Raw genomic sequence first — 25,459 nt, 5'->3', positions numbered from 1 at the left:
AATTCGTTAGTTGCTGTAGACGACCCCTCCCGATATAGAAGGCCCCGACACTCTGTCGAATGAGGCCCCTATGTCCCTCGTTAAAGGACGAATAGATTTTTTATCCATCCCACCCCAGCCAGGTAGGGGTACCCCCGTGAAGGGCGGTACTGATGTTTGAGGACTTCATACCGCCAATATCCATTCAGTCATGAATCTGTTTGTCCTTCTTCGACAAGTACGATTGGGTGGTATATGCAGAATATTTTCTACTCAAATTAGAAACAATGCTGGTAAATAACATTGATATTTCAATGTTACGTTGAGAATAGTGTTTAATTGAATTCGTTCTATATTACGTATTCATTCCACCTTTCATTCAGTTTCACTCGTTTAATTATTTTTTACATTGTCAAAAAGAAATTGTGAAATATGTCGTTAAGCATCATCCTACATGGTCATAATTGGCTGATAACATTGTTTGCTGGGATTATATTGCGCATTTCGATGATTTTATCATCTTAAAACTTGATTGATTATATTTTTGTCTATTATGTTACGGTTTTTCCAATTCCGAGATGATGACCAATATCTGATACACATCTCGAATACCTATCAATCATGGATAATAAACAAACGAATACACTCGAAAATGAAGATTCTTTCCATTGTTTGTTTGCCTCGTGCGATAATTCGAAGACAATTGATAATTTTGATCACAGGTTTTTTCTGGTCGTGGCTCTTCTAAAAGTTATTTTGAAATATTCAAATGCGCTCAACACAGATTACAAGAAAATGGAAAATTAACATGTGATCTGATACAAAGCGTGTGTGGTTTTCGCCGTAAGCTGGATATCTTTGAAAAATATATTGCGAGACAAAAATCTATTCAATTTCCGACAATTCTTGAATATAAAAAGAACTCTGAAGGAGGCATTGCAGTGTTTCTGAAATTTCTGGCCAATCTTAGGAATGAATTTGCTACAAGATTCCAAGACTGCAGAGATGGGCAAGCTATTCGTTTCTTAAATCGCCATTTGAAGTTGATGTAGCAGCAGAATGGACAGATGTGGCTGCAAGTTGTTTGATCACTCAAAGGCATCACTTCAAATAGAGATCATTGATTTGCAAGAAGATGTGTCTTTGCAAATGTATAACACGGTATCCACTGAAAAATTTTGGGCCAAACATGTCCCACAAAAATATGAAAATTGCAACTATGTTGGGCCACAGCAACTGGAAGGAAAAACAATCTCAAAAATGGTGGACTAAGGCGCCGGGTATGAGACAGGCCAAAGAGGTCATTAAAGAGCCATCGCCAAAGTACCTACTAAGTCTGAATAGGCGATCAACTAGAGTTCTGGTCGGGCTATTGACGGGACACTGTAGACTCAACAAACACATGAACAACATCGGACTGGCAGACAGCCCTATGCAGGCTTTGCCAAGAGGATGAGGAAACCTCCGTACACATACTATGCTATTGCGAAGGTCTTGCAAGGATAAGGTTTGCAACATTATGGGAGGAAAAACCACAACCCTCTCAATATATGGGGAACTTGAGGTTTGGCCTGTGAAATCTAGTTACAAGGTCGGGCCTAGACAAGGAACTCTAGCATACCTACATAAGGGCAGTGTAGTGGCTGTAAGCACAGAAGCCCTATATTAATCTAATCTAATGTTTGGCCACTATGTTTGGCTCGACATACGTATGTGAAACATATTTCTCAAAGATGAATTTTTTGAAAAACAAATAACGAACACCCACCTAGAAGAGACACTTTTAATTTGCTGTTCCTCTCGAGAACCAAACTATAAAAAACTGGCTCAAGACCGTCGGTGTAATTTCTCACACTAATTTTAGGCCTTGTTTTATAATTCAGAATTTGATTTGAAACTAAAATGATGCGGAGGTAGCACACATTTTTTATCAGTTGTATTTTCTGGACCTCGTCAAATTTTTCCCACAGTTTCAGGACCCCACCTAAAACTACTGGCTGACCCCTGTTTTAGACCATCAAAATCAAAACGCGAGTAATAACAACATTCCCACGGCCAGAACTCCGGTTTATACACTTTACTGAGATAACGCACTTATTCGATAAAGAAACGATCGAACTTGAAACAAGAATGATCCAGATATCTACTGTTGTCATTTGAATCGTTTGTTTCGAAAGTTCATTCCAGTCTATCTTGGAATCGGTACTACTCTGTGCAACTCCGGGAGGACTTCCCCTCGGTACAAAACCCCCAAATCGTCCGCGACAGACCGCTACAAAATAGCGATCCGCCAACTTTTTACGGACATTAGCGTTCTGCGACCGCAGGGAAAGTATCAAAATGTTTTTATTTGTTTTGTTGTGGGTTTATTTTGCTGGTTTTGGTTCCGCGCATTTTATACAGGATGTCTCTGCAAGTAAGTTGCAACATTGTTAAAAATAGTTTCTAATTATTTCCTATGATTTTTGGAGTATTCAAAGAGGCTAAAAACACAAAATGTTGAGATTTCATTTCACAAACGAGACTGAATTTATTTCATTGGTGTTTTCGAAATTTCTGAGGAAATAATAAATACTTTTTAAAAATAGTGGTTAAACACTGCACAGTATCAACATGTTACGTCACTTTCACAGAAGATTTAATTTTTATTTATTCGCCGCGCACTGTTTTGGATTACTGAGTGGATTAATTTCTCTGTGTTTTTCACGATTTTGTCTCTACTTATTTATATATTTATTTATTTGTTTTACAATACTCTACAGGACGTAGCCCAATTACAGAGCAGGAAATAACAGAGTGTAATAAATACATCACAAACAAGTGACTATAAAGATTACACATTTTATATTTATAATAGGTAACAAAACAATTATTTTACACATGGTATGGATCGGAGAATTCTCCAGAACATTTTTGCAGGATATTTTTCCATAGAAAGTACTCGGGTGTCTAGAACAGATTTTAGGAATGCAAATATTAAACTTTTTCAATAATGTTGGGTAGTCAACTATGCTTTTAATAATTTTATAGGTAGGTTCAACACTATAATGTTCACTCCTTTTATTAAGACTGAAAAAGTTATGCTTTTGTAGCAATTCAGAGTGGGTTGTTCCTATTGGAGGATAAATGCAATCAGTTTTTAGGCTTAGCAGTTTCAAAAATCGTCGTTAAATTGCTTATATTCGGTCAATATGATATTGATAAAAGGGGCTCCACACAACTGACGAGTATTCTAATTTTGATCTTATGAAAGCATAGTTTTTAAGGTGGAAGTTTCTTTGAAATCACTACTGTTGCGTGCAATTAATCCGTACAAACGATAATAGTAGGTTACAAAATTATCGATATGCCTATTAAATGATAGTGCAGTGTCAAATGTGCCGCCAAGATCAGTAAATGTTTCTAGTCCCACAAAAGAAATGTTTTCTATTGAATAATCAAAGACCAAGATGTTCGTTTTTAAACTGTAGTACCATGACCTTACATTTATCCGGGCTTAGCGACAAGTTATTTCGATAACACCATTCTACAGCCCGTCCTACGTTTGCTGAGAGGTTCACACAATCATCTATGTTCTCAACGAGGCAGTATAGTTTTCGATCATCGGCATACAAAAGGAAATATACATCTATAACATCTGCAATATCATTAACGAAGATATTGAAAAGCAACGGTCCCAGATTTACTAAATATGACATTCTTATTCATTGCATTAATAACTTCTTCCTGTTTCGTGTTCTGTTTTACTTTCTAGTCATATTCCATCCTTCCATTGCTACTGTCTTGGTTTTCTTTCTTGCTTCCAGAAATGTCCACACTTTCAGTTAGTTCATTTCGAAATATTCTTATACTTTTCCTTTTCCAGATTTGAAATTATTTCATTCTGTTTGATCCATACTCATTCATATATTTCATATTTCTTTCACCATCTCGCTCATTGTGATGTTCTGCTCATGCACTGAAAAAACTGTTTTGTTTTGTTCCATAATTATTTTATACTTATTTATTACATACTGTTATTATTCTGCTGTTTCTCAAATCATAATAACTTTCTGGAACTTGTTTCATGCCCTTTTTCGCTTGATGCTTCTTCAGGTTTTTAATTTCCATCTCTTTCCACCATCAGCTCATCTATACTTTTTTTTTCATTGCTTTCGATATTTAGTCTACCTACTTCCTTTCTAAGTGTGTGCAACTTCTTCTTTCTTGAGTTTTTCATGTCCAACTTCTTATTATTTTATCTCTATTTGAATTCACTTCATTCTTATTCCTTATTTTATCCAACATTTTCTCTCCATTTCCTTCCGATTTTTCTTTGGTATTTGTACCTTTGCACGGTATTATTTCTACTTCGATTTCATTATTCATTGTTAATAAGATAAGTACATATACTAGATTGTTTCAAAAGTTTTGTCCGTTTCTACGAGTCTAGTTTAAACTGTAATATCACAATGAATACGTGCACTCTTGCCAACGTAACATAAGTCGATTAAGACGACGAAAGACGTTTTTGCCTGGTCCTTATTGGTGAAGGTCTATCGGTTAGAAAGTTATCGAAGTACTTGAGAAGATGGTAGTTGGTTGGCGAGTCCAGTCCAGAAAAAGGATCGTTTTGATTGCACCTCGAAACGTGACAATTTCTGACAATCGATCAAATCGCGGGGCTCCCACTTTTCGAGCTTCCTGACCTTTCCAACACGTTTCAAACCATCAAAAGCTGCATGGGAGCTGACCCCCAATTTTTCCGACATTTCACGCACCGCTTGTGATGGGTCAGTCTCCACCAGGGCCCTTAAATCCTCGTCCTGGATAGGTTGATCACTTTGAGGCTCATCTTCTATGCTGAAATATCCAGAACGAAATGTCGTTAACCAGCTTCCAACATTGAGTTCATTAACACTGTCATTGCCGATTGATTTTTCGGGCTGTTCCGGCAGCTCTCTGTTTCAATTTAAATCCGTAGAGAAAAATTGACCAGTAATTGTTCAACGAAATCATATAGAAAAGAGCTGAAAAGAGGCGAGAATTTTAAAATTCGAGAAAAAATGAACAACATCAATGTATAGAGTACAAAATTCTCTAGCGAGCAGTATATATCACGGTACAGTAGAATACATATTATTTGAGATATTGAGCTACAAAAACTCATGGCAATGAAACGGACAAAACTTTTGAACCAACCTAATATTTTAAAAAGTGTTGATAGGGTGTGTTAACTTTTTTGTAACTTTTGTTACTCATGAAGGTTATCAAGTTCTACTAATATCCTTTATTATTCCTGCATTGTGCATTGAGGAAGAAACATTGCTGTTGTATTTCACTGCAATCGATCCTTTTTCAAGTATTTTTGTCAAACCAACTCCACCCAAGACATTTCACCCAAGTTGGTGTGTGATTAATGAATCCCAAAGATTTCTTCTCAGCTCAATTAAATGTTTCGACAACACTTGTATTTCTTTTCACTCCATATAAAACCACTTTCGAATATATGAGGAACCCTCAGTGTTACGAGCTCACTTCTTACGTTGCACTGCTGCCACATCAGCATCTTTTAGTATGGGATTAAAAATCCTGTTAAGCGGTATCGCTTCCTCTTTCCTGTTGTAGTTTTCTGTATGTTTATGAATTTATATGGCTTCCCGTACAAGCCGACTGTGGTATCCATGATCAGATGCAAGTAGTTTCACATCTTCAAACAGTATCGTATGATCTTCTTCACTAAACGCTACTGCCGATGTTCATTCAGCCTTGTACCCATGGATCTTCTGTTGGTACCGATATAAACTTTTCCGCAGGTGCATGGTATAAGGTATACCCCCGCCGCTGATAGTGGATCTCTTTTGTCTTTCGCAGATCTCAGGCTTTGCTGTATTTTCCTGGTGGGCTTGAACACTGTTTTTATGTTATGCTTCCTTAGGATTTTTCCGATTCTATCTGTAACCCTAGGGATGTACGGTAGAAACGCATGTGCAACCGTTTGAGTTTTCTCCCTATTTTGACTTGCAGAAGTCTTCAGTTTCATGGCCTTGTTGATCTCGGTTACACTGTATCCATTCGATCTCAAAGCCACTTGAAGATGTTCCATTTTTTCTTGTAGGTGTTCCGGTTCACATACTCTACCGTCAGGGTGTTGATAATTCCTCGCTTTTGACTTGGATGATGATTCGAAAGTGCATGCAGATGTCTGTCCGTGTGTGTCGGTTTTCGTTACACTTTATGTGCCACGCCTTTCGACGATTACATCTAGAAAAGCTATTCGTTGTTCCCTGTTCGGTCTCCCTGGTGAATTTGATACTAGGGTGTTGAGCATTTATGTGGTCTAAAAATAGGTTCAGTTTATCCCTCTCATGTCTCCAGATAACGAAAGTGTCATCCACGTATCGTAGCCAAATGGTTGAAGAAGTTGGCTATCACTGGGTGAGTGGACTTCCCATCGCTACGCCGTCTAATTGCTTATCTCATCTCCATTGGAAGTAACTTCCCGTGAGGCAGACCTTGAAGGTTCCGACAATATCACTAGGAAACAGGTTGACTATCTCTCTCAAAAAATCTTCCAGCGGGACATTGGTGAACAAGGACACCACGTCGAAACTGACCAGAATATCACTTGGCTCCAAGGTTATACTCTTAATTTTTCCCACAAAGTTTGTGGAGTCTTTGACGTACGAGGTTGTTCTTTTTTGTGTATCTTCGGAAGACCATAGAGCCTTAGCGGGACGGCTTCTGTTCTCAAGATGGTCTTCTGAGTGGTTTCCGACAATGATGACGATTTTATAAGACGGTTCGTATACCGCAACCTCGATTGTGTTGGGTCTCTTTTTAGCTTGTGGTAGCTGAACGGGTCAACAAGCTCTTGAATTTTCCCGACGTATTCTTCAGTTTTCAAGAGCACTATGGCATTTCCCTTGTCAGCTGATAGAATGATGATCTCCTCATCTGAGTTCAGGTTTTTTGAGGCCACAGTTTATCTTTTCGGTATATTGCATTTTGGTGTTCAAGCCTTGCGTAGAATATTTGCTGTCTCAATCCAAATGTCATCTGCTTCATCATCCAGTAGAGCTCTGATGGCAGCTTCCGTATTAGCTATAATTTCCTCATTAGGTACCCGCCGCGGAATGACCGAGAAGTTACCACCTCTTGCTAGCACTGCCATTTCATCTTCCCTGAGGACCCGATCTGCGGGGTTATACCGTATACCATGCACCTGCGGAAGTTTATATCGGTACCACCAAAATATTCATGGGTACAACGCTGAATGAACATGGGAGAAACTGTAGATTTGTAGAAACTGTAGAACTGTAGAAAATTGGCAGTAGCGGAATACGCGTTTAGTGAAGAAGATCATACGATACTGTTTGAAGATGTGAAACTACTTACACCCGATCATGGACACCACGGTCGGCTTGTACGGGAAGCCATAGAAACTTCATAAACATACAGAAAACTACAACAGAAAAAAGGAGGCGAAACTGCTTAACCGGATTTGGAATCCCATACTAAAAGATGCTAAGGTGGCAGCAGTGCCACCTTAACATGTAACAAGTAATAAAACTTTGGCCAATAACAACGCACCAACTAGAAAGGCGGGCTACTTGTGTCAACATAAACACAGCTTACAAACCAGAAATCACCAGTCATCGGTGAATCATCAAGATGAATAAACCTCTGAAGAAGCCAGCCACTCGTGCTCGTGAAACGTTAGGATACAGTTCCAAACCACGACGGTCTTCAACCTGAACGAAGATCGTAGCACTGAAAATCTTGGCTGCGAAAGCCCTAATCAATTCATCATATGAGGAACCATTTTTTTCTATCAGTCTTCGCAAAAGACTTAGACTATTGACTTTTGGTGTAAATGTTATTTTGCAAGTCTTCCTTCCACTTATAAAATGTTTTGTGGTTTCAAACTACATCCCTTCCACTGATTCATTTTGGTTATATCATCCCCTCCATCTGCTTTTCATTTTCACTTTCTTCTACCGCTTTCTACTTTTGGGTTAACATTTGATATTTTATAGGAATGTGGGCTGGCGTCAATATTCTAGTTGGTTTCCAGTGGTCTTGTTTGGTTACAATCAGTTGAGACGTTTGGAGATTGTAACCAAAGAAGACCACGGCAACACCCGGAAACCAACCAAAACATTTGATATTCTGCTCCTGATGATTTTTGTTTATGTTTTAGGAAACGTGGTATGCTACTACATGAACTCCAACTATGCCACTCTGGCTCCGCCAGAAAAAATCGATCCCAAGTTGTGCACCCACTTAAACTACGCTTTTGTGAGGATAGAAGAAACAGGAAACCTGACGTATCAAAGCAAATACGTGGACATTACACAAGGTAATGGAATATGTCACACTCACCAACATATCCACCAAAATTATTCGTCAGAAAAAGCACCGAATATCACCGCAATTTAAACCAAGATGAACTCGTATGAACCCTTTGAGCAATTTGCAACCCTTCGGGTCTTAGGGAACCCGAAGCGGCGGGAGGTAAGGGAGCTTATCTCCCTATCAGAGCTGTCCATAAAGGAGTATCTGCCCGCTACCTTATCACGTATGGTGGGAAATTCTTCTGGTAGTTGGATATTCTTGACCTCCTGGCATTAGCAAAATTTGCATCTGGATATCAGGCACGGTCTTCTTGAAACGGTATCTGCGTTTCAGTGACTTTTTCCTTTCCGAAGTTCCCGGAAAATCTCTTCAAAATTTTTTTCGACTCCTTCAAGCTTCTTTTCAAATTTCCTTCCTTCAAGTTCCTCTTCAAGTTTTCTTTCAGCCACATCAAACTTCTCATCGACTATTTGTTCCAACCCCTCCTTTGTTTCCTGAAATACTTTTTCAAATTCTTTCTGAATCAATATCTGTATATCTCCTTTACTCACTTGGGAAGATTTCAAATCTTCAAATAAATGAAGGTACATCTTACTGTCTTTTTCTTGTTTCTTCTGAATATTTACCAATAATTTACGATATTACTCTTGTTTTTCTAGAATATCTAGTAGTAATTCACGATCTTTGTTTCGGCGTAATCGTTCTTCCTCTCTTCTGCGTTCAACTTCCTCTCTTCTGCGTTTTTAATTCTCTGTCAGGCTCGCTTGCAAAGCCTCGAACATTTTCTCAAGCTTTTCCATTCCGTAGTAATTGACACTCCTTGTTTTCGCCATGAAACAGAAAAATTTCAGTCAATCATTCCACTTCCGACACCAAATGTTACGTTTTTCTCCGTGGGTTGACCAATAATTGACTACACTGAATAATTGAACTTAACTTTATGTCAATTTGAATATAACTATGCTAGCCTATCTTAATCGAATGTTGTAGAAATTTCGCCAAAGTTCCTCCGAAATCGGCAGCATTATTCTTGCTGCTTCTAGAGTGGCGGGGAATCATCGTATATTAGCGTGCTCTTAGCCACGTCACTTCTGGTTTATGACTATTGATTCAGCTTTAAATTCGTTGCGCACTGTAATTTACTTGATGATATCAAGTTCTTTATCGAAACTATCTATTGAATAGGAACATTGACTAGTCTGTGAAGTATGCTATTATAAGATGCTACTTTGTGTTGATATGGATGGGTAGTAATATCCGTATGGAAAGTTTTGTGATAAATTGAAAAATCATGTTCATTATTCATCCTACTAATTGTTCAGTCCAAGAAATTGATTGAGTTTGAGTTGTCTGCTTCTAGTTCGTTAGTGAAATTAATGTTCTTATGAATTTTGTTAGTGTATCATCAATCAACGGCCGAATCAGTCACAAAAAAATATTTCGAATAGTTGAAGAGACAATAATAGTTTTTCTACGAGCCTTCTGAGTATTTTCAAATTTTCTATGTGATAATTATTCAACTTTATGAATGATAATAATAATAAAAAGGGTGCATCTACATAGGAGTTTATCCGTTCCACGGTTGTACTTTCTCCGACAACAAGAAGGTTATGAACTTTTGAGTTTGGAATGTCTACATGACAGAATAATACTGAATGGAGCCTGTAAAGTTATCAGGAGTTCGCTTTCTCATCTCTGCATGGTCCGCTATCTTGACACAACAGGAATTGGAACATTTCTCTTCAGTCATCTGCCCGGGTAGCTGGTTTAGTTTTCGACACTGAACGAGGTGATCACAACTCTGTCACCGAGTTAGAACCCGTTCAGCAGAAGGCCTGTATGAAAGCCACAGAGCTCACTTCACTCCTGCGGCAACAAAAGGATGTGCCAATGCATCGAGTCTTCTTCAACAACATTGAAGACCTCGGTTCATCAAAGCGTCTGACATTCGGTTTCCTCAAGTCGAGTGGGTTGAAGTCGGAAACTTAGAGGTTCATTATGGCTGCCAGGATGGTGTCTTCAACACTCTGGTCTATCGCAGTCACGTGATGGGTATAGATGTTCCAGACACATTCTGACGTACAAACTCTAATGCAGTTGCTGTTAGCATGTCCAGCATATGCGGTCTCAGACTATCCACATAACAGGTGGAATGGTGCTCTCTCCTGGTTTAACTGAGTCTTGAGTCCTGAGGATGCTAACTTTATTGGCGAAACGCGCGTCGAGTGCAAAAATATCAGTTTGGTATTAGGGCAATATATATATATATATATATATATATATATATATAAAATATTTTGAAATCCCTGAAAGAATTAATGAATAAAGAAAGAATTAAAAATGAATAGCTGAAAAATAACAATCATATCAAGCAAAAAAACCTGAAATGAAATAACAGTGAAATAAGATACAAGTAAAAATAGAACAATTGAACAAAAATAAAAAATAAAAAGTTCAGTTGTTCCATTTTTACTTGTATTTTATTTCACTATTATTTAATTTCATATTTTTTGCTTAATATAATTGTTATTTTTCAGCTATTCGTTTTCAACTCTTCCTTTTTTTTATTAGGTCTTTCAGGGATTTCAAATCATTTTATATAATATCAGACACTGGAAGTCCGAACTAATGAAATTCATCATGAAAGATTGTCAATCACCTTCAAACATAGAAATTTATTATACTTTCGACAATATTTCATATGGAATTTTCGATGTTTCGACGAATTGCTGAAAGATACCTTGAAATCAATCAGTTATTCAATAACCCCAAACTAGTTATTACATTATATTAACATTTTAATAAGATACAGCAAAGTAAGTATTGTTTTCAGTCAACCTCTAAACTCCCATAAAAATACTAGTTTTCTGTTGAACAAATTGACACACCTTGTATATCATTCAATTTGGCAAATTATCAATAATTTTTCCGTATCACTGTCATTAAAACGGGGAATTCTATTTGACCAAAAACGTGTTTAATTTATGACGAGTAACTCATGAATTATGGTAAAAAACAAATACGTTTTGTTTTTGAAAGATAACAAACCTCCTTGGTTGGAATTCATAAATATTCAAACGCAATATCAATTTAATTAGCACGCTAATTAATGAACGATTGGGTACAGTGGTATTTATTTGAATGACGTAATAACTGATCAAAACAAATAAATGATCGTAAAAGAGGTATTCTCTGTATTATCCCTAGAAACACGGAATGTTTATGAAAAGGAATTAAGTAAATTAACTAAAGATACAAATTTAATCAAATATTGAACAAGGTAACAAGTAATTGATATGACTATCCATGATAATAATAAAAAAAAATCACCAGCTTGCTTGGTATAGAAATTAGAATGTTTATGAAAATAGTGTAATTATTATCATGACAAGTGTTATCACAAAAACAAATTCTTCTATCAAAACCGTCTTCCATGACCTGCTGAGTAGGTATCATTTTATAGGGATGGGTTTTCCTCAAACTCAAGCATCACATCTTGAGTTCATCACTCATTGCATTGGCAGCTGTTTTTTTTATCTGCTTCACATGACCAAGCTCGCGAAACTGCTTCACTATTTTGTTTATTGTTCCTTGAGATATGGGCGTTAAATTAGAAAATTTCTCATGAAATAGGCGAGCTACTTCCTATTGTTTTCGGGTTTTATCTCCGTAACCAATCATTTGTGAAACTGTTATTTTATGCATATCCGTTAATCTAACCATTCGTCAGGCTTGAAGTTAACGAACTTTGAACTCAAATTAAAATACTGATAACTAATGTTGTAACATACAAAACAAGTTGACAAGGCGTTTTAAACTAACTTTGCTACGGAAAATATTTACAGTTTTTCAAAGGTGATCATCTAAAAAGAACATTGCTATGGTTATTTTGCTTACTTTCTTATTATCGATACCTCAACATGAAATAAGTTTTGAGTATATTGCAATATGTTTTGAGTGTGTTTTATCAATTTTCGGTAACCCCATGATTTTAATTCATTTCATCTTTGCAATGAACTTGACAAAGAATGAAAAGAGAATGAAAAGAGCTTTCAAACGATATATCACAAGCCTGTACTTCCCATTTAACAAATTGGGGGTTGTACCTGTCATTCGACGGGGGTTGAATAGACATAAGATGGTGCAGCTATGAGTATATAAGACTGAAATAAATATTTTTCAAAAATTCAAGAGGAATATAGTTCCTGATTTTGAATAAAATACCAATGAGGAATGCTACTTTTTGAATCAAAATATCCCTCCTCTGGTAACAAAAAATTTACTCTGTTCTTCAATTTCAGGGGTTTACAAAAGAGTCATCGCCCTGAAAAAAATCAACCCAAGCCTCAAAGTTCTATTGAGTATCGGGGATACGAATGCTTCCATCTTCTCGAAAGTTGCTGCTAACGAAACATCAAGAAAGAACCTGGTAGAGAGCTCGAAGCACTTTTTGAAAACATACTCTTTCGATGGACTGGACGTTGATTGGGAGCTACCGAATGCAACCGACAGGGTGAGAAAAAAATTATGTTAAGTATTGAAGATTCGAATAAACTAAATACAAATAAATTGTTTTCAAATATCTGAATATTTCTTATGTTATGAAATATACCTACAAAAGGTGCAATTTTCTTTCCGAGTTGACTGATATGTGAATTCCACAATTAATTGTGATCTAGATAAATCACAAACCTAAAATTTTTAATTATTTCTTGAATTCTATCAAATTATTATAGAATTGAGAAAAAAGATATCATTCTTCAAATATTAATAAGCAAACAATGATCGTTTTTTTTGAGATATCGGCTATCTGTTTCTTTATGTTGAGTGTATAATAATATTAAATGCAAGCACGAGAAAAAAATAAAATAAAGTTACGTTTTTCCCGTGGGTTGACCAATAATTGACTAATCAAACTCAACTTTATTTCACTTCAAATACAACAAACACTTGAACTAAAACTTCAAATATTATTCGATTGTCAATCACCTTACTAGATCGCTTCGCGTACCGCACTGTCACTTTCACTTGACTATCTCAATTGGCGAGTGGATGGTGCTTATATTTGGCAATCGATGGCCCTGGAACATTTCTCAGAATTCCATCGAAGACGGTAGCTTTATTCCCTCTACATCTGGAGCGGCACCAAACATCGTACAGTCGCGCGCCCTTAGCTACGTCACAATTGATTTATGGCTACCAGTGGCGGCCAGCGTTATTTTCTTTAGGGCATTTTGGGCATGATTTACAACAACATGAGGTATTAGGAGTATGTCGTTTATAAATCCCTTTATTAATTTTTAGACTGAATTAATAAATATAATTTTCATATCGGTTTTTGTGAATCTGTCATTGTGAAGATTTCAGATGTTGTTTTCCACTCGAATCATCAATCAAATAGATTACTCTATTCTACACCTCTAGATCCTCAATAAAAACAAAAAACTTTCATACCCATTTAGAAACAACTAATTAAAAATGTACAGAACCTGACACTTCTGAACCTCTACCAAAAGACTGAATCTATCAGTATCTTCAATGACCAATTGTACCCAGTTCAGTGCAATATGCATATTATGTAATTCCTGTATTTATTTTTCTTCCAGGATAATTTCATTCAGATTCTCAAAGATCTACGCCAGGAATTTGACAAGGAAAACTGGATTCTTACTGCGGCAGTCTACCCCAATCCCTCGATTGGTTATAATGTTCCAGAAATGGTCAAGTAAGTTCATATTATCATCTCCAGAAGAAAATATGTACTCTTAGAAATAATAATAGTAGGTTAGATTAGCTTCTGTCCAAAGTGAGTGGGTCTATTCGACCCTCCACGGCAACCCGCAAGGGTTTATTTTGGCTCAGACCCATTCACACTGGACCAAATAAACCCAGCTTCTTAACGAAGCCGATTAGTTTGTATGGTGAGTGGTCTTTCAGTTCAGATGCTAAGAGTACGGCTCTGCCAGACTCTAAGAACCTGATTCGGTCCCTAGCGAAGCAGGCACAAAGTATACAGGGTGATTCAAAAGTACTTTGACAAACTTCAGGAGGTGATTCCTCACAATATTCTAATATGAATTATCCAAATAAATAAATGTCCGGAAACGCTTTGTTGAAGGAAGTTGAAGTTTTATTTTTATTTTCGTTTTTCTCAAATAACTTTTGAAATACTGAACTTAATTAAACGAAACTTGGTAATAGGAGGTTTTTGAGGTGTCGAATTCGAACCTAATGTTCTTATTGCTCTTACTCGTAGGGGCCGCCACCTACAAGTCTTTTTCTTTTTTAAAAATTCATAACTTTTTTGGGCGTACTTCTAGCACATTTTTCAGTAAAAAAATCGATTCCTCTATCATATCTACGAAAATAAGCTACCCTTGTTACTAGTCGCTGTAAGCAACCGTTTTCTAAATATTTGGACTTGAAAACTTCAAGTCGATTATTTGATAATCGATGCATGTTGAAGTTATTACGAATATTTTGCATTTTTCACAAGAATGCTTTGGAAATAAATTTGACGTTTGTGAGTAGTTATGGTAATTATGTGACAGTTAGACGTTTTGTTAAAGTTTCCGTAAGTAGAAGTAGAAAACACTTATTTTGAAAAAATGGATTACTTAAACAATAATGCTCATTTAGCCGATATGCATTTCGTTTATGGCCTTGCGGATGGCAATGCGCGCGAAGCAAGACGTATTTACCAGGAGCGATTTCCTAATCGAGTACTGTCTTCAGCTCCAACATTTGCTAGTCTCCACCGTCGTTTGGCAGAAACAAGTAGCTTTAAGAGGGCAGCTGATATTATTGGAAGACGACGAGCAGTCCGAACCCCAGAAGAATTGGAAGAAGCTGTTTTGAACGCTCTTGAGGAGAATCCAGAAACAAGCACAAGAGTAATTGCTGAAGCTGTCAATTCTACTCAGTCCACAGTTTGGAGAATTAGCCACGATCAACAGTTTTATCCATACCATATTCAAAGGGTACAAGCTCTTTTGCCACGAGACTTTCCCCAACGCATTACTATGTATCAATGGTTTTTGAGAAAATTGGCTGGAAATCCTCAATATTTAAGATCTGTACTCTTCACGGACGAGGCAAACTTCTCCCGAAATGCTATCACAAACTTTCATAACAACCATGTTTGGACTCTCGAAAATCCGCACGCAGTTAGTGAAAGGCATTATCAGTATCAATTTTCTGTAAATGTATGGGCGGCAATAATTGATAATTACTTGATAGGTCCTTTCTTTCTTCCGCTCCGACTGAATGGCGCAACTTACAGACACTTTTTAGAAAATGAATTGCCGGGACTACTTCAGAATGTACAATTAGAAATTCGTATCCGCATGTGGTTTATGCATGATGGGGCTCCGGCCCATTTTAGCGTTGTAGCCAGGGAATTCCTCAACACAGTCTATCCAAATCAATGGATCGGTAGGGGTATAGAAGAACCTAACCAGGCGTGGGCACCAAGGTCCCCAGATAGATTTTTATTTTTGGGGACATTTGAAGTCACTAGTTTATAAGACTCCAGTAGTGAACAAGGAAGATCTAAGAAACCGAATAGTAGACGCCTGTGAAACAATAAGAAACACACCAATAATTTTTGAGCGGGTACGAGATTCAATAACTAGACGACTGACTGCCTGTATCTTCGCTGAAGGTGGACGCTTCCAACAATTTATTTGAATACAATTTAGTTTCGTTTATTTTAGTTTATTCTACATATTCAAAATTTCCTGAAATAAAATGTTGACATTTCTTGCAAATTTTATTAAAACAAATACTGATTATGCACCCTTGATACAAAAATAACTATTTCGCTTAAGGATGTCATAAAGGAACGTACCCAACAGTAATGACCTCTTCAAACGAGTAAAACGTCAAATTCATTTCCAAAGCATTCTTGTGAAAAAAGCAAAATATTCGTAATAACTTCAACATGCATCGATTATCAAATAATCGACACCTCAAAAACCTCCTATTACCAAGTTTCGTTTAATCAAGTTCAGTATTTCAAAAGTTATTTGAAAAAAACGAAAATAAAAATAAAACTTCAACATCCTGTATCTTGAGAACGAAGCGTTTCCAGAAATTTATTTATTTGGACAATTCATATTAGAATATTGTGAAGAATCACCTCCTGAAGTTTGTCAAAGTACTTTTGAATCACCCTGTATGTTCTGCTTTTTCATCGTTAATGAGGTAGTCGGATAGTCAAGGTGCAAGATTCCTACTTTGATGCCCGCGACAACCTTCCCATATGGGGGTTTTTGCACGTCAGCTACACCTGACGATACCTCAGATCCAACCGTGCAGGGTTTTTTGCCTCTAGTTTTGGTGAATCATCACTTGAACGCAAACGTTTGCTAACCTGCTCATGGGGGGTTTATTCCTCCACCTGGGACAGATTCTGCGTACGCCGCTCAAGAATTTGGTGCAAGGCGGTTTCATAATTTACCCCGCTCTTGAGGAGACGACTCAGTCGCTTCCTGACTGCAACACCAATCAGTTCGAGTCGTAAGCTAGACATTCATCTCTTCTGTAGACTCGCCCTGATCTAATTTTACAGGCAGGTCAGTTGGAGTCGTAATCCCGACATCCATTTCCTCTGTAGACTCAGCCTCAGAAAGAATTTTAAGTTTACTCTGTCCATAAAAGTCCCACGAGTAGCTAGAGAAAGAAGGTCAATCATGGCAGAGCCCCGCATTACCGTGACAAGGCGATGCTACGACGAGAGAGCGCCCGGTATCTCGAAGGTTCCGTAGAGACACCTGATAGGCTCAGTGTCATTCATCCTTTCGGCACGGATACACACACCTAAGGATTAAGCTATCGTTGGGATACCATTCAGTTAGAGAGTAACAGAACCACAAGTGATTCTGTCATTTCCGTGTCCAGCGGGGCTACGTGGAAGCAGGCATCCGATGGCCGGTTTGCTCAATCCCCACAGCATGCACAATGGTTCAGGCAGTGAAAGATGAACAAGGACAGCCAACCTGCCAGCACTTCAGTAAATAAGTTTCTGTTTCCAAGTGTCATTATATAACTACTCTGATGTGGCTCTTTACTTTTCCTCCACACGAAGGTCTTCATTTCTTTGAGGATGAGAGAAGTAGAAAACCGAAATTCCTCAATAAATACTTCCTTTTAAAAATAATTCCTGAGATTTCGAAACTGAACCAAACTCTAAAAGACTCATTTTCCCAGTTCTTTATTGATGATATTCATTTACCAGATACCTACACATGTTCAATCTGATGTGCTACAACTACTACGGGCCCTGGAGTGCTTACACAGGTCAAAACTCGCCTCTTTTCGCCTCATCCATCGAAAGCGCTTACGAGAAGAGGAACCTGAACATAGCAGCTTCCGTGAAGAACTGGATAGACGCTGGAGCACCTAAGGAAGCAATCAACGTAGGAGTACCTTTCTACGGAAAGGCGTTCCAGTTAGCGGATCCGAAAATTCATGGGCTACATGCGCCTTTCATTAAAGCTGGTTCTCCCGTTTCACCGACTTTCAGGCAGGTGAGTTATATTCAGATGTTGAAGGTACCTCCAACGCAAAATATCTTGTTCAACGTAAAGAACTCAGAAGATCCGATAAAATAGTCTCCAGAGGCTCTGCGAGGAGAATCATTCTTTACACAACGTCTTATAGAAAACTCCCCAAAAAACATCAGGTTAACCTCAAAAAACCCATGTAGGACATTGAAAATTTCAAGACTACCAGATTGTCTAGAAATTGCACAATTTTGGGAATGAAACAGCCTCTCAAAGAGGCATGAAATAGCCTTTTAGGGAGGCTATTTTATGCTTGCTTCATCATATATTATGTAGTGCAAGTATTTAGTAAATATATGAAAGTATTCATGACAAATATTGAAAGACACTCAGTGGACACACCAATCTACTTTATTTCTTTTTGGCAGACCAATATACAGATTGTTCACAGAGTCAGATACAATCCCTTTTCAGATACAATCCCTTTTCATTGGTCGCTACTGATAGTGGACGCTTTGTTCAATGTCTTTCACAGAAAGCAGGTCAATCTGCAAGCTTATACAGACAACCTAGTTATCTTGGCAAAGACTAGATCAGAAATGGTAGCCAGTACTATCCTCCCAAGAACATTGGAACGATATTCCAACAGCAAAACATGTTGTCGAGTTGGTATGAACTTCGATAGTAAATTGTTCAAAGCATGCTTGCACTAACTGTAAGGTAATGAGTCTGTTAACTCCCTCGCATAACCGTTAACTGAAAGCGATTTTTTCTACACCCGTACTCTAACAATACACTTATATGACCATAATCCGTTTCATAATGATATCCATTATGATACAGATTTTTCATAACGATACAGATTATCAACCAATAGAAACCCATAATTTTTCAATCAAGAATCCTGTTCCTTTGTTTGTCCTAGATTCTAACCTAAGTAACTAATTGCTTTATTTGTCAAAATCAGTTTTCATATTACCTACCTATATTATCAAAATGTCTGAAAACAGCGATATAGAAGGAATACCATCGACTCCAATATTTTCAAAAGATCAGATTAATTACAGTTGTTATATTCAATATAAATATAATTAGAATCTTTATAGTTTTCATATATCCATGATAATACCATTAAGTTTGTGTTTTTGTAAAAAATGAGTTATTTACTGTAAATGTGTTCAATACAAATATAATATTTATAGTTTTTCATTATTTATCGGGTTTAGAAAAAATAGCGTATGCAACTCTCATGTAATGGTTATTAATACACTCGCATATACCATACAAAACTCGCCTTCGGCTCGTTTCGTATCCCGGTTAATGCTCGTGTCTTAATAACCATCATTACATGATCGTTGCATAATATACTATTATTGGACCAGAATCTGACATTGGTATCACTTTACGTTCACCTGACTGCAAGTTTCAGGCCGCAGACAAAATCTACCAATTTAATTATTTTCGAAGAATTCATAAATCATTCGAAGAATATCACCAAACAATCAGAATACAGTAGGGTTGTTCTTCGTTATTCAACAGATCTATTTGGAAGGTGGTTAAATAGCAGAATACGTAATTTGTGCCTGTCCCGACACGGCATCAGATTTTCAATGTTTGGCAGAGTTTCACTATCGTCATCGGATCTGAAAGATAATCCACCAAACATTTTTATATATTTGCTGAAATTCAAAATGATGTAAACCTCAAATAACCGATGCAGATTGAAGTGGAGAGTCAAATAGAACCACAAATTTTCAACTCAGCTTAACCTAACAAACCAAGGGTACTTTGAACTTTGATAATCAACCAAGGGTTGATTATCAAAGTTCAAATTGTGATCTGATCGGAATCTAGTTTGTTTTATATCACATAATAATATAAATACATGATCCGCTACCATGAGAAAGCTTTTCACAGGTCGAGTGGGCAGAAGTCGAAAACATGGCCTACCTGATGTAGCTCTTCTCAACTATCAGAGCAAGACTAATGGTTAGACGAATATGGTTTGAGAAGAAAACGAAAAATGGAAAAAATTATGAAGTGTTTCTCTTTGAACTCCACAGACTTTATCCAGACCACTTTGCCCTCGAATCTCTAGATCATGCTGGCTTGCCACACTAAGGCAGGAATCTTAGCCGGACAAATGCTGTCGCGCCTTCCCGAATGTATCAGGGCTTCGGGGGATAGGGCTTAACCACCGCAACCTTAAGGAAGGAAATAAATAATATTAACTAGGATAACACTTCGCTCAGTCAGAAATATTGGCCAGACAAATGCATACGGCAGTCATTCTTAGCTCATTACGTCTTCTTAGGGCACATGATTCTCGGACCCAATGATCACTTACTCCATGGTGTACAGGGTGGTCATTGGATCTGACTAGCTTAACCTTCGGGAATTATTATAATGAAGAGCTTTCAATTGCTGCTTCGTTTTCGAAAATCAGAAATACAGGTAGTCTACAAGGAATGGGTTATTGTAATTTATTACTATATAGCCAGACACATTTGCACAGATTTAAAATATTTCATTGTGAGGATATATCGCAAGTAGTATTTTAAAATCTTAAGAAAATAATCAAAATCTTAGTTTTCTTACATATTCGGTTGTGTCGAAAATATTGAGAATCTTCGAGCATGAATCACTTTGTAACTTTCACCAGTTACCTTTTTTTCAGTTATGTTCAAGCAAATACTCAAACTGGACAAGAGTTTGGGACGACGAACAAAAAAATCCTTACAAATACAAAGGAAATCAATGGATAGGATACGATGATGAAAAGTCTATCAGGAAAAAGGTAAGAACACATCATAATTCTGATTATTACTGTTCCTCACTACGAGTATAGAACAATTGTAAACTCAACCATGTTAGGAAGAACCTTATGAAACGTGAAGAGCATAGTCCTCAAATCGGGTGGAAGAGGGGGCTACTCTAATGAGCTACTACAACCTAGCGGATGATAATTTTAAGTAAACTTTCACCACTGATCAACGGTTTTTTTCGCAATGTGAATGGCTCGTATCATGATAGATGACAAGTGACAGATTTATATTTCTAAGAAACGTACATGTTCATACTAGGAACATTCAAAGCTGAAACAAAACTAAGTACGAACAAAAAAATACATCAGAACTGACACTGAAAAAAATGAGATGACTAAATATAAATCGAGTGTCAGGTAATAATAAAAACCAGTAAATATCAACATTGTGCACTCACATCTGATAACACAAATACAGCTTTAACGCAATATTGATATTTGATGTATGTCTTTTGAACTATTAAGTTCAATGTCCTGTATGCTACTCCTATTCAAAAAATCTGTCTTATAATTCACCCAATAAATTTACTGTAGGGGCGTAACAGATGTTTCTGAGTTTGTCAGCGACACAAATGTAAAATTATTGATTTGTTTGAAGGTGATTGACAATGTTTCATCATGAATTTCATTATTTCAGACTTCAATTGACTGATATTATATAAAATGATCTGAAACCTTGGAAGAACCAATATAAAAGGAGAAATAAAAAAGAATAACTCAAAATAACAATTATATTAAGCAAAAAAACCTGAAATGAAATGAGAGTGAAATAAAATACAAGTAAAAATATAACAATTGAACAAAAATTAAAAATAAATAGTTAAGAGATTCCAAGCCAAGTTAATTCACGACGTTTCGAGTGTTAGTATCCACACACGTCTTCTGGTAATTACTGGTAATTACAATATAACAGTTGAATAAAAGGAATGAAAAAAGGAAATAAAAATAAAAAGTGTAAAGATTCCAAGTCACGTTAGTTCACGACGTTTCGATTGTTAGTATCTACAATCGTCTTCGAGTGTTGACTGGACTGATTCCTCCGAGAGATGACTATTTATGGGTCATTTGAGTACTTTCACTAATCTCCGCTTTCCTTTTTCCGCTTCACCGGTTTAGTGGTAGATGGCCGTTTGGCGGAAGTTGGCTATTTTTCGCTTGATTGTGGGTTTCCATATGTTGGGTATCTCGACGCTAGCTTGGCTGAATACATTGTTGGACAACATGTATGCGGCTTCTTTGAATTTCCTCCTAAACCAATGTTCCTCCCTGTGTATAATCTCAGCTTGGGACCACTCGAAGTTATGTTGATGGGTCCAAACATGCTCTGCTATTCCTGATTTTCTGGTTTCCCCTCGCTGTGTGTGTTTCTAGTGCTCGGCAATGCGAATATTCAATGTCCTCTTAGTTTCACCGGATTAATCACAGGGAGTTCGATAAATGCAATTCTTGGAATCGCAGTCCGCGTTTGGTGGCCTGGTTTTCGTGAGGCTGCTACGGATAGTGTAGAGAAGTGCGAGCACTGGTTGTGGCGGCTTCTCTTCCTTGCGAAGCTCCTACTGTCTTTCAGCCAAAGTCTGTTCCACCATCGCTTTGGCGTAGCCATTCCGTTGAAAATCATTTTTGATGATGTCTAGTTTTTGCTCTGGACCTTCCTTCGTATTACAGAGTCCAAAAACACGGTCTAATAGAGTCTTGATGATTCCTCTGTTAGTCGATTGATGGTGGTTGGATTCGTGGTCCAGATACTGTCCCGTGTGAGTGGGTTTTCGGTGTGAGTGTCGGTCCTGTTCACCAATACGTCTAAGAATGGCAATTCGTTGTGGACTTCCTTCTCTATTGTGAAAATGATGAAAGGTCTTACACTATTGATGTGTTTCAGGAAGGCGTCTAGTTCAGTATTCTCATGGTTTCATATTCATATTATGAACCAGACACGAGGTTTCTTGTGGGCTTCTTCAATGACCAAGAGTTTCAAACCACTCCATATATATGTTGACTATGACTGATGAAAGTGGCGATCCCATTGGCAGTCCCTCATCTTATGTAAATAATTTGTCCTTCAGTTGGAAACAAAAGTTTCGTACACAGCATCCTAGTAATTTCATAATTACTTATAATTACTACTGAAAATGCCATAGCTGATTTCCTCGAAAAAACAGTGCGAGCGTTAGACGAATCATCAAAATGTCTGGCTATTTTCCTTGACCTTGCTTAGACCTTTGATACGGTCTCACATAATATCCTTTTTAAAAATTAGAATACTGTGGAATTCGAGGTATCACATTGGACCGGATGCTGAACTATTTGAAATACAGAACACAAAAAGTAAAGATTGGAAGAGAAGTGAGCTCAGAATTGACTGTCAAAATGGGTGTACCACAAGGGACTATTCTGGGGCCACATCTTTTTTTTTTGTTTATATGAATAATATAGTTCAAATACGAGACTTGCCGTCCAACATAATATGCTATGCCGATGACACAGTTCTGATATTCACAGGCACAAGCTGGGAAGAAATAAAATCAATCGCAGAAGCAGATCTAAGAAAATTGCAAATTTGGCTGGTCCATAACCTACTCACCCTATTGATGTGTTTCAGGAAGGCGTCTAGTTCAGTATTCTCATGGTTTCATATTCATATTATGAACCAGACACGAGGTTTCTTGTGGGCTTCTTCAATGACCAAGAGTTTCAAACCACTCCATATATATGTTGACTATGACTGATGAAAGTGGCGATCCCATTGGCAGTCCCTCATCTTATGTAAATAATTTGTCCTTCAGTTGGAAACAAAAGTTTCGTACACAGCATCCTAGTAATTTCATAATTACTTATAATTACTACTGAAAATGCCATAGCTGATTTCCTCGAAAAAACAGTGCGAGCGTTAGACGAATCATCAAAATGTCTGGCTATTTTCCTTGACCTTGCTTAGACCTTTGATACGGTCTCACATAATATCCTTTTTAAAAATTAGAATACTGTGGAATTCGAGGTATCACATTGGACCGGATGCTGAACTATTTGAAATACAGAACACAAAAAGTAAAGATTGGAAGAGAAGTGAGCTCAGAATTGACTGTCAAAATGGGTGTACCACAAGGGACTATTCTGGGGCCACATCTTTTTTTTTTTGTTTATATGAATAATATAGTTCAAATACGAGACTTGCCGTCCAACATAATATGCTATGCCGATGACACAGTTCTGATATTCACAGGCACAAGTTGGGAAGAAATAAAATCAATCGCAGAAGCAGATCTAAGAAAATTGCAAATTTGGCTGGTCCATAACCTACTCACCCTAAACGTCTCTAAACTAAATTCATACTTTTTACACCAACGGTTAATACACAAAAATCATATTCAGAAAAAAGAAACAGTATTCCACAAAATTACTATATGAAGAAACAAAAATCCTACCAATCAGTCTTTTGTATGTTCATCAATGTATAATTCGAGTTCACACAACTAAATACTCACTTCGAAGCAGATCTGTCCAACCAACCAGACAAACTAGTAATGAAGAATTAGCAATACATACATTTAAAAAAGCTATAACCCAGAGAACGTTCTATTTTTCGGTCCAAAATTTTACAATGAAATACCAGTACATTTAAAAAAAAATGACAAACTAAGAAATTTTAAAACTGAAACAAAGAACTATATCCTGAAACACAAGGAAACTTTCTATAAAATACAACGATAGTGAATACACCCATCATTTGCTGTTTTCCCTGTCCTCTACAAATCGTCGAATATCTTTCAGAATTTTGGTAAAAATACGTGCACACATTAAATAAACAGGTGTTTTGAAGTTATGCTTCGTTATTTATTTATTTTTTTATCTTGTAAATCTTTGCCCGCCGAAATTTTTAAGATAATTTTATGTAAAATACTAATATATTTTTTTAGAGAAGCCCTGTATAAAACACACACACAGGCAATTATGCCTAGGTATGTTTTACTCAGAGAGCAAATCTAACCCCCATTTTGTAAAAAAAAATTGTAATATTTTTTTTTGTACATGCAATACTTGAATGAACTTGAATACAAAAAAATACTGGTTGCTCAACTTCTTATTCACTTGAAAACAATTGAACCTGGCATATTGACAGAATATTTCAGAATGTTTTCATTCAAAGTAGTAGCTGAACTTTTATTGTAAGAAATAAAGAAAAGAAATACTGACGACAGATAAAAAACAGAATGAAAGTGAAGATTTCTGGAAAATCATTCATTTCATCTTGATATATTTGTCGTAAATAAAAGAATTAATATGAAGTCAATCCTCAATTTGTTGTAACTCCATATCATCTTTTTCAATAGGGTGTCTAATAGGATGTTTAATTACAGTGTATTGATTCCTTACCCATATTTGCATACACTTATCAAGAATTTTGTTTCAGGCTCAGTATGTAGTTTCTCAGAAATTGGCTGGTATCATGATCTGGCAAATTGGGCAAGACGATGTATCAGGAGACTGTGGAGAAAAACAAATACTTCTGAAGATAATAAATGAAGAATTGAAACAAAAACCATAGAATGAAATGTTCGATGAAATCATATTGACTGACATTTCAAAGATAACTTCAATGAAACTAAATATTTGTCATTTTTATCCGTCACAAGTTAGTTCACAACTTTTTGACATTTGTCGAATTACAGGAAAAGTTTATTATCACATCAATGTCTTCATTAACATTTCTCATAGAAGACAGTTCACTCAGGTATTTTTCTTGTTATTTATTTTGTACAGTATTATTGTATTTATTATTGTTTTAATAGTCAATAAATAGTCTATTCGGAATCAA

General features: G+C 36.8%; 1 protein-coding gene across 3 annotated transcripts; it reads left to right on the top strand.

The window, feature by feature from the left end:
• Positions 1 to 2,105: 2,105 nt before the first annotated feature.
• Positions 2,106 to 25,459, top strand: LOC111508917 (acidic mammalian chitinase). 3 transcript variants are annotated; one of them, XM_074180997.1, is made up of 8 exons: positions 2,106 to 2,395; positions 8,162 to 8,320; positions 12,618 to 12,829; positions 13,923 to 14,041; positions 17,555 to 17,846; positions 20,485 to 20,619; positions 25,055 to 25,228; positions 25,274 to 25,459. In XM_074180997.1, the coding sequence occupies exons 1-7, from the start codon at positions 2,320 to 2,322 to the stop codon at positions 25,187 to 25,189; spliced, it is 1,128 nt and encodes a 375-aa protein (XP_074037098.1). In that variant the 5' UTR covers positions 2,106 to 2,319; the 3' UTR covers positions 25,190 to 25,228; positions 25,274 to 25,459. The 3 variants fall into 3 exon arrangements, with proteins under 3 accessions (XP_074037098.1, XP_074037097.1, XP_074037099.1); XM_074180996.1 differs by having other exon boundaries at positions 2,107 to 2,395; positions 25,055 to 25,459; XM_074180998.1 differs by having other exon boundaries at positions 2,114 to 2,395; positions 20,500 to 20,619; positions 25,055 to 25,459.

Source organism: Leptinotarsa decemlineata, unplaced genomic scaffold, assembly GCF_025532065.1.
Source record: "Leptinotarsa decemlineata unplaced genomic scaffold, Ldec_3_MD MMD2_tig00026307_RagTag_RagTag, whole genome shotgun sequence".
NCBI classification, from domain to species: Eukaryota; Metazoa; Arthropoda; class Insecta; order Coleoptera; family Chrysomelidae; genus Leptinotarsa; species Leptinotarsa decemlineata.
The sequence above is the reverse complement of the archived record's forward strand: the minus strand, read 5'-3'. Positions and strand labels throughout refer to the sequence as shown.

Coding starts and splice junctions, on each gene's coding strand:
- LOC111508917 (XM_074180997.1), top strand. CDS start 2,320: ATGTTTTTATTTGTTTTGTTGTGGGTTTATTTTGCTGGTTTTGGTTCC. Junction 2,396..8,161: donor TATACAGGATGTCTCTGCAA/GTAAGTTGCAAC, acceptor TTTATGTTTTAG/GAAACGTGGTATGCTACTAC. Junction 8,321..12,617: donor ATACGTGGACATTACACAAG/GTAATGGAATAT, acceptor CTTCAATTTCAG/GGGTTTACAAAAGAGTCATC.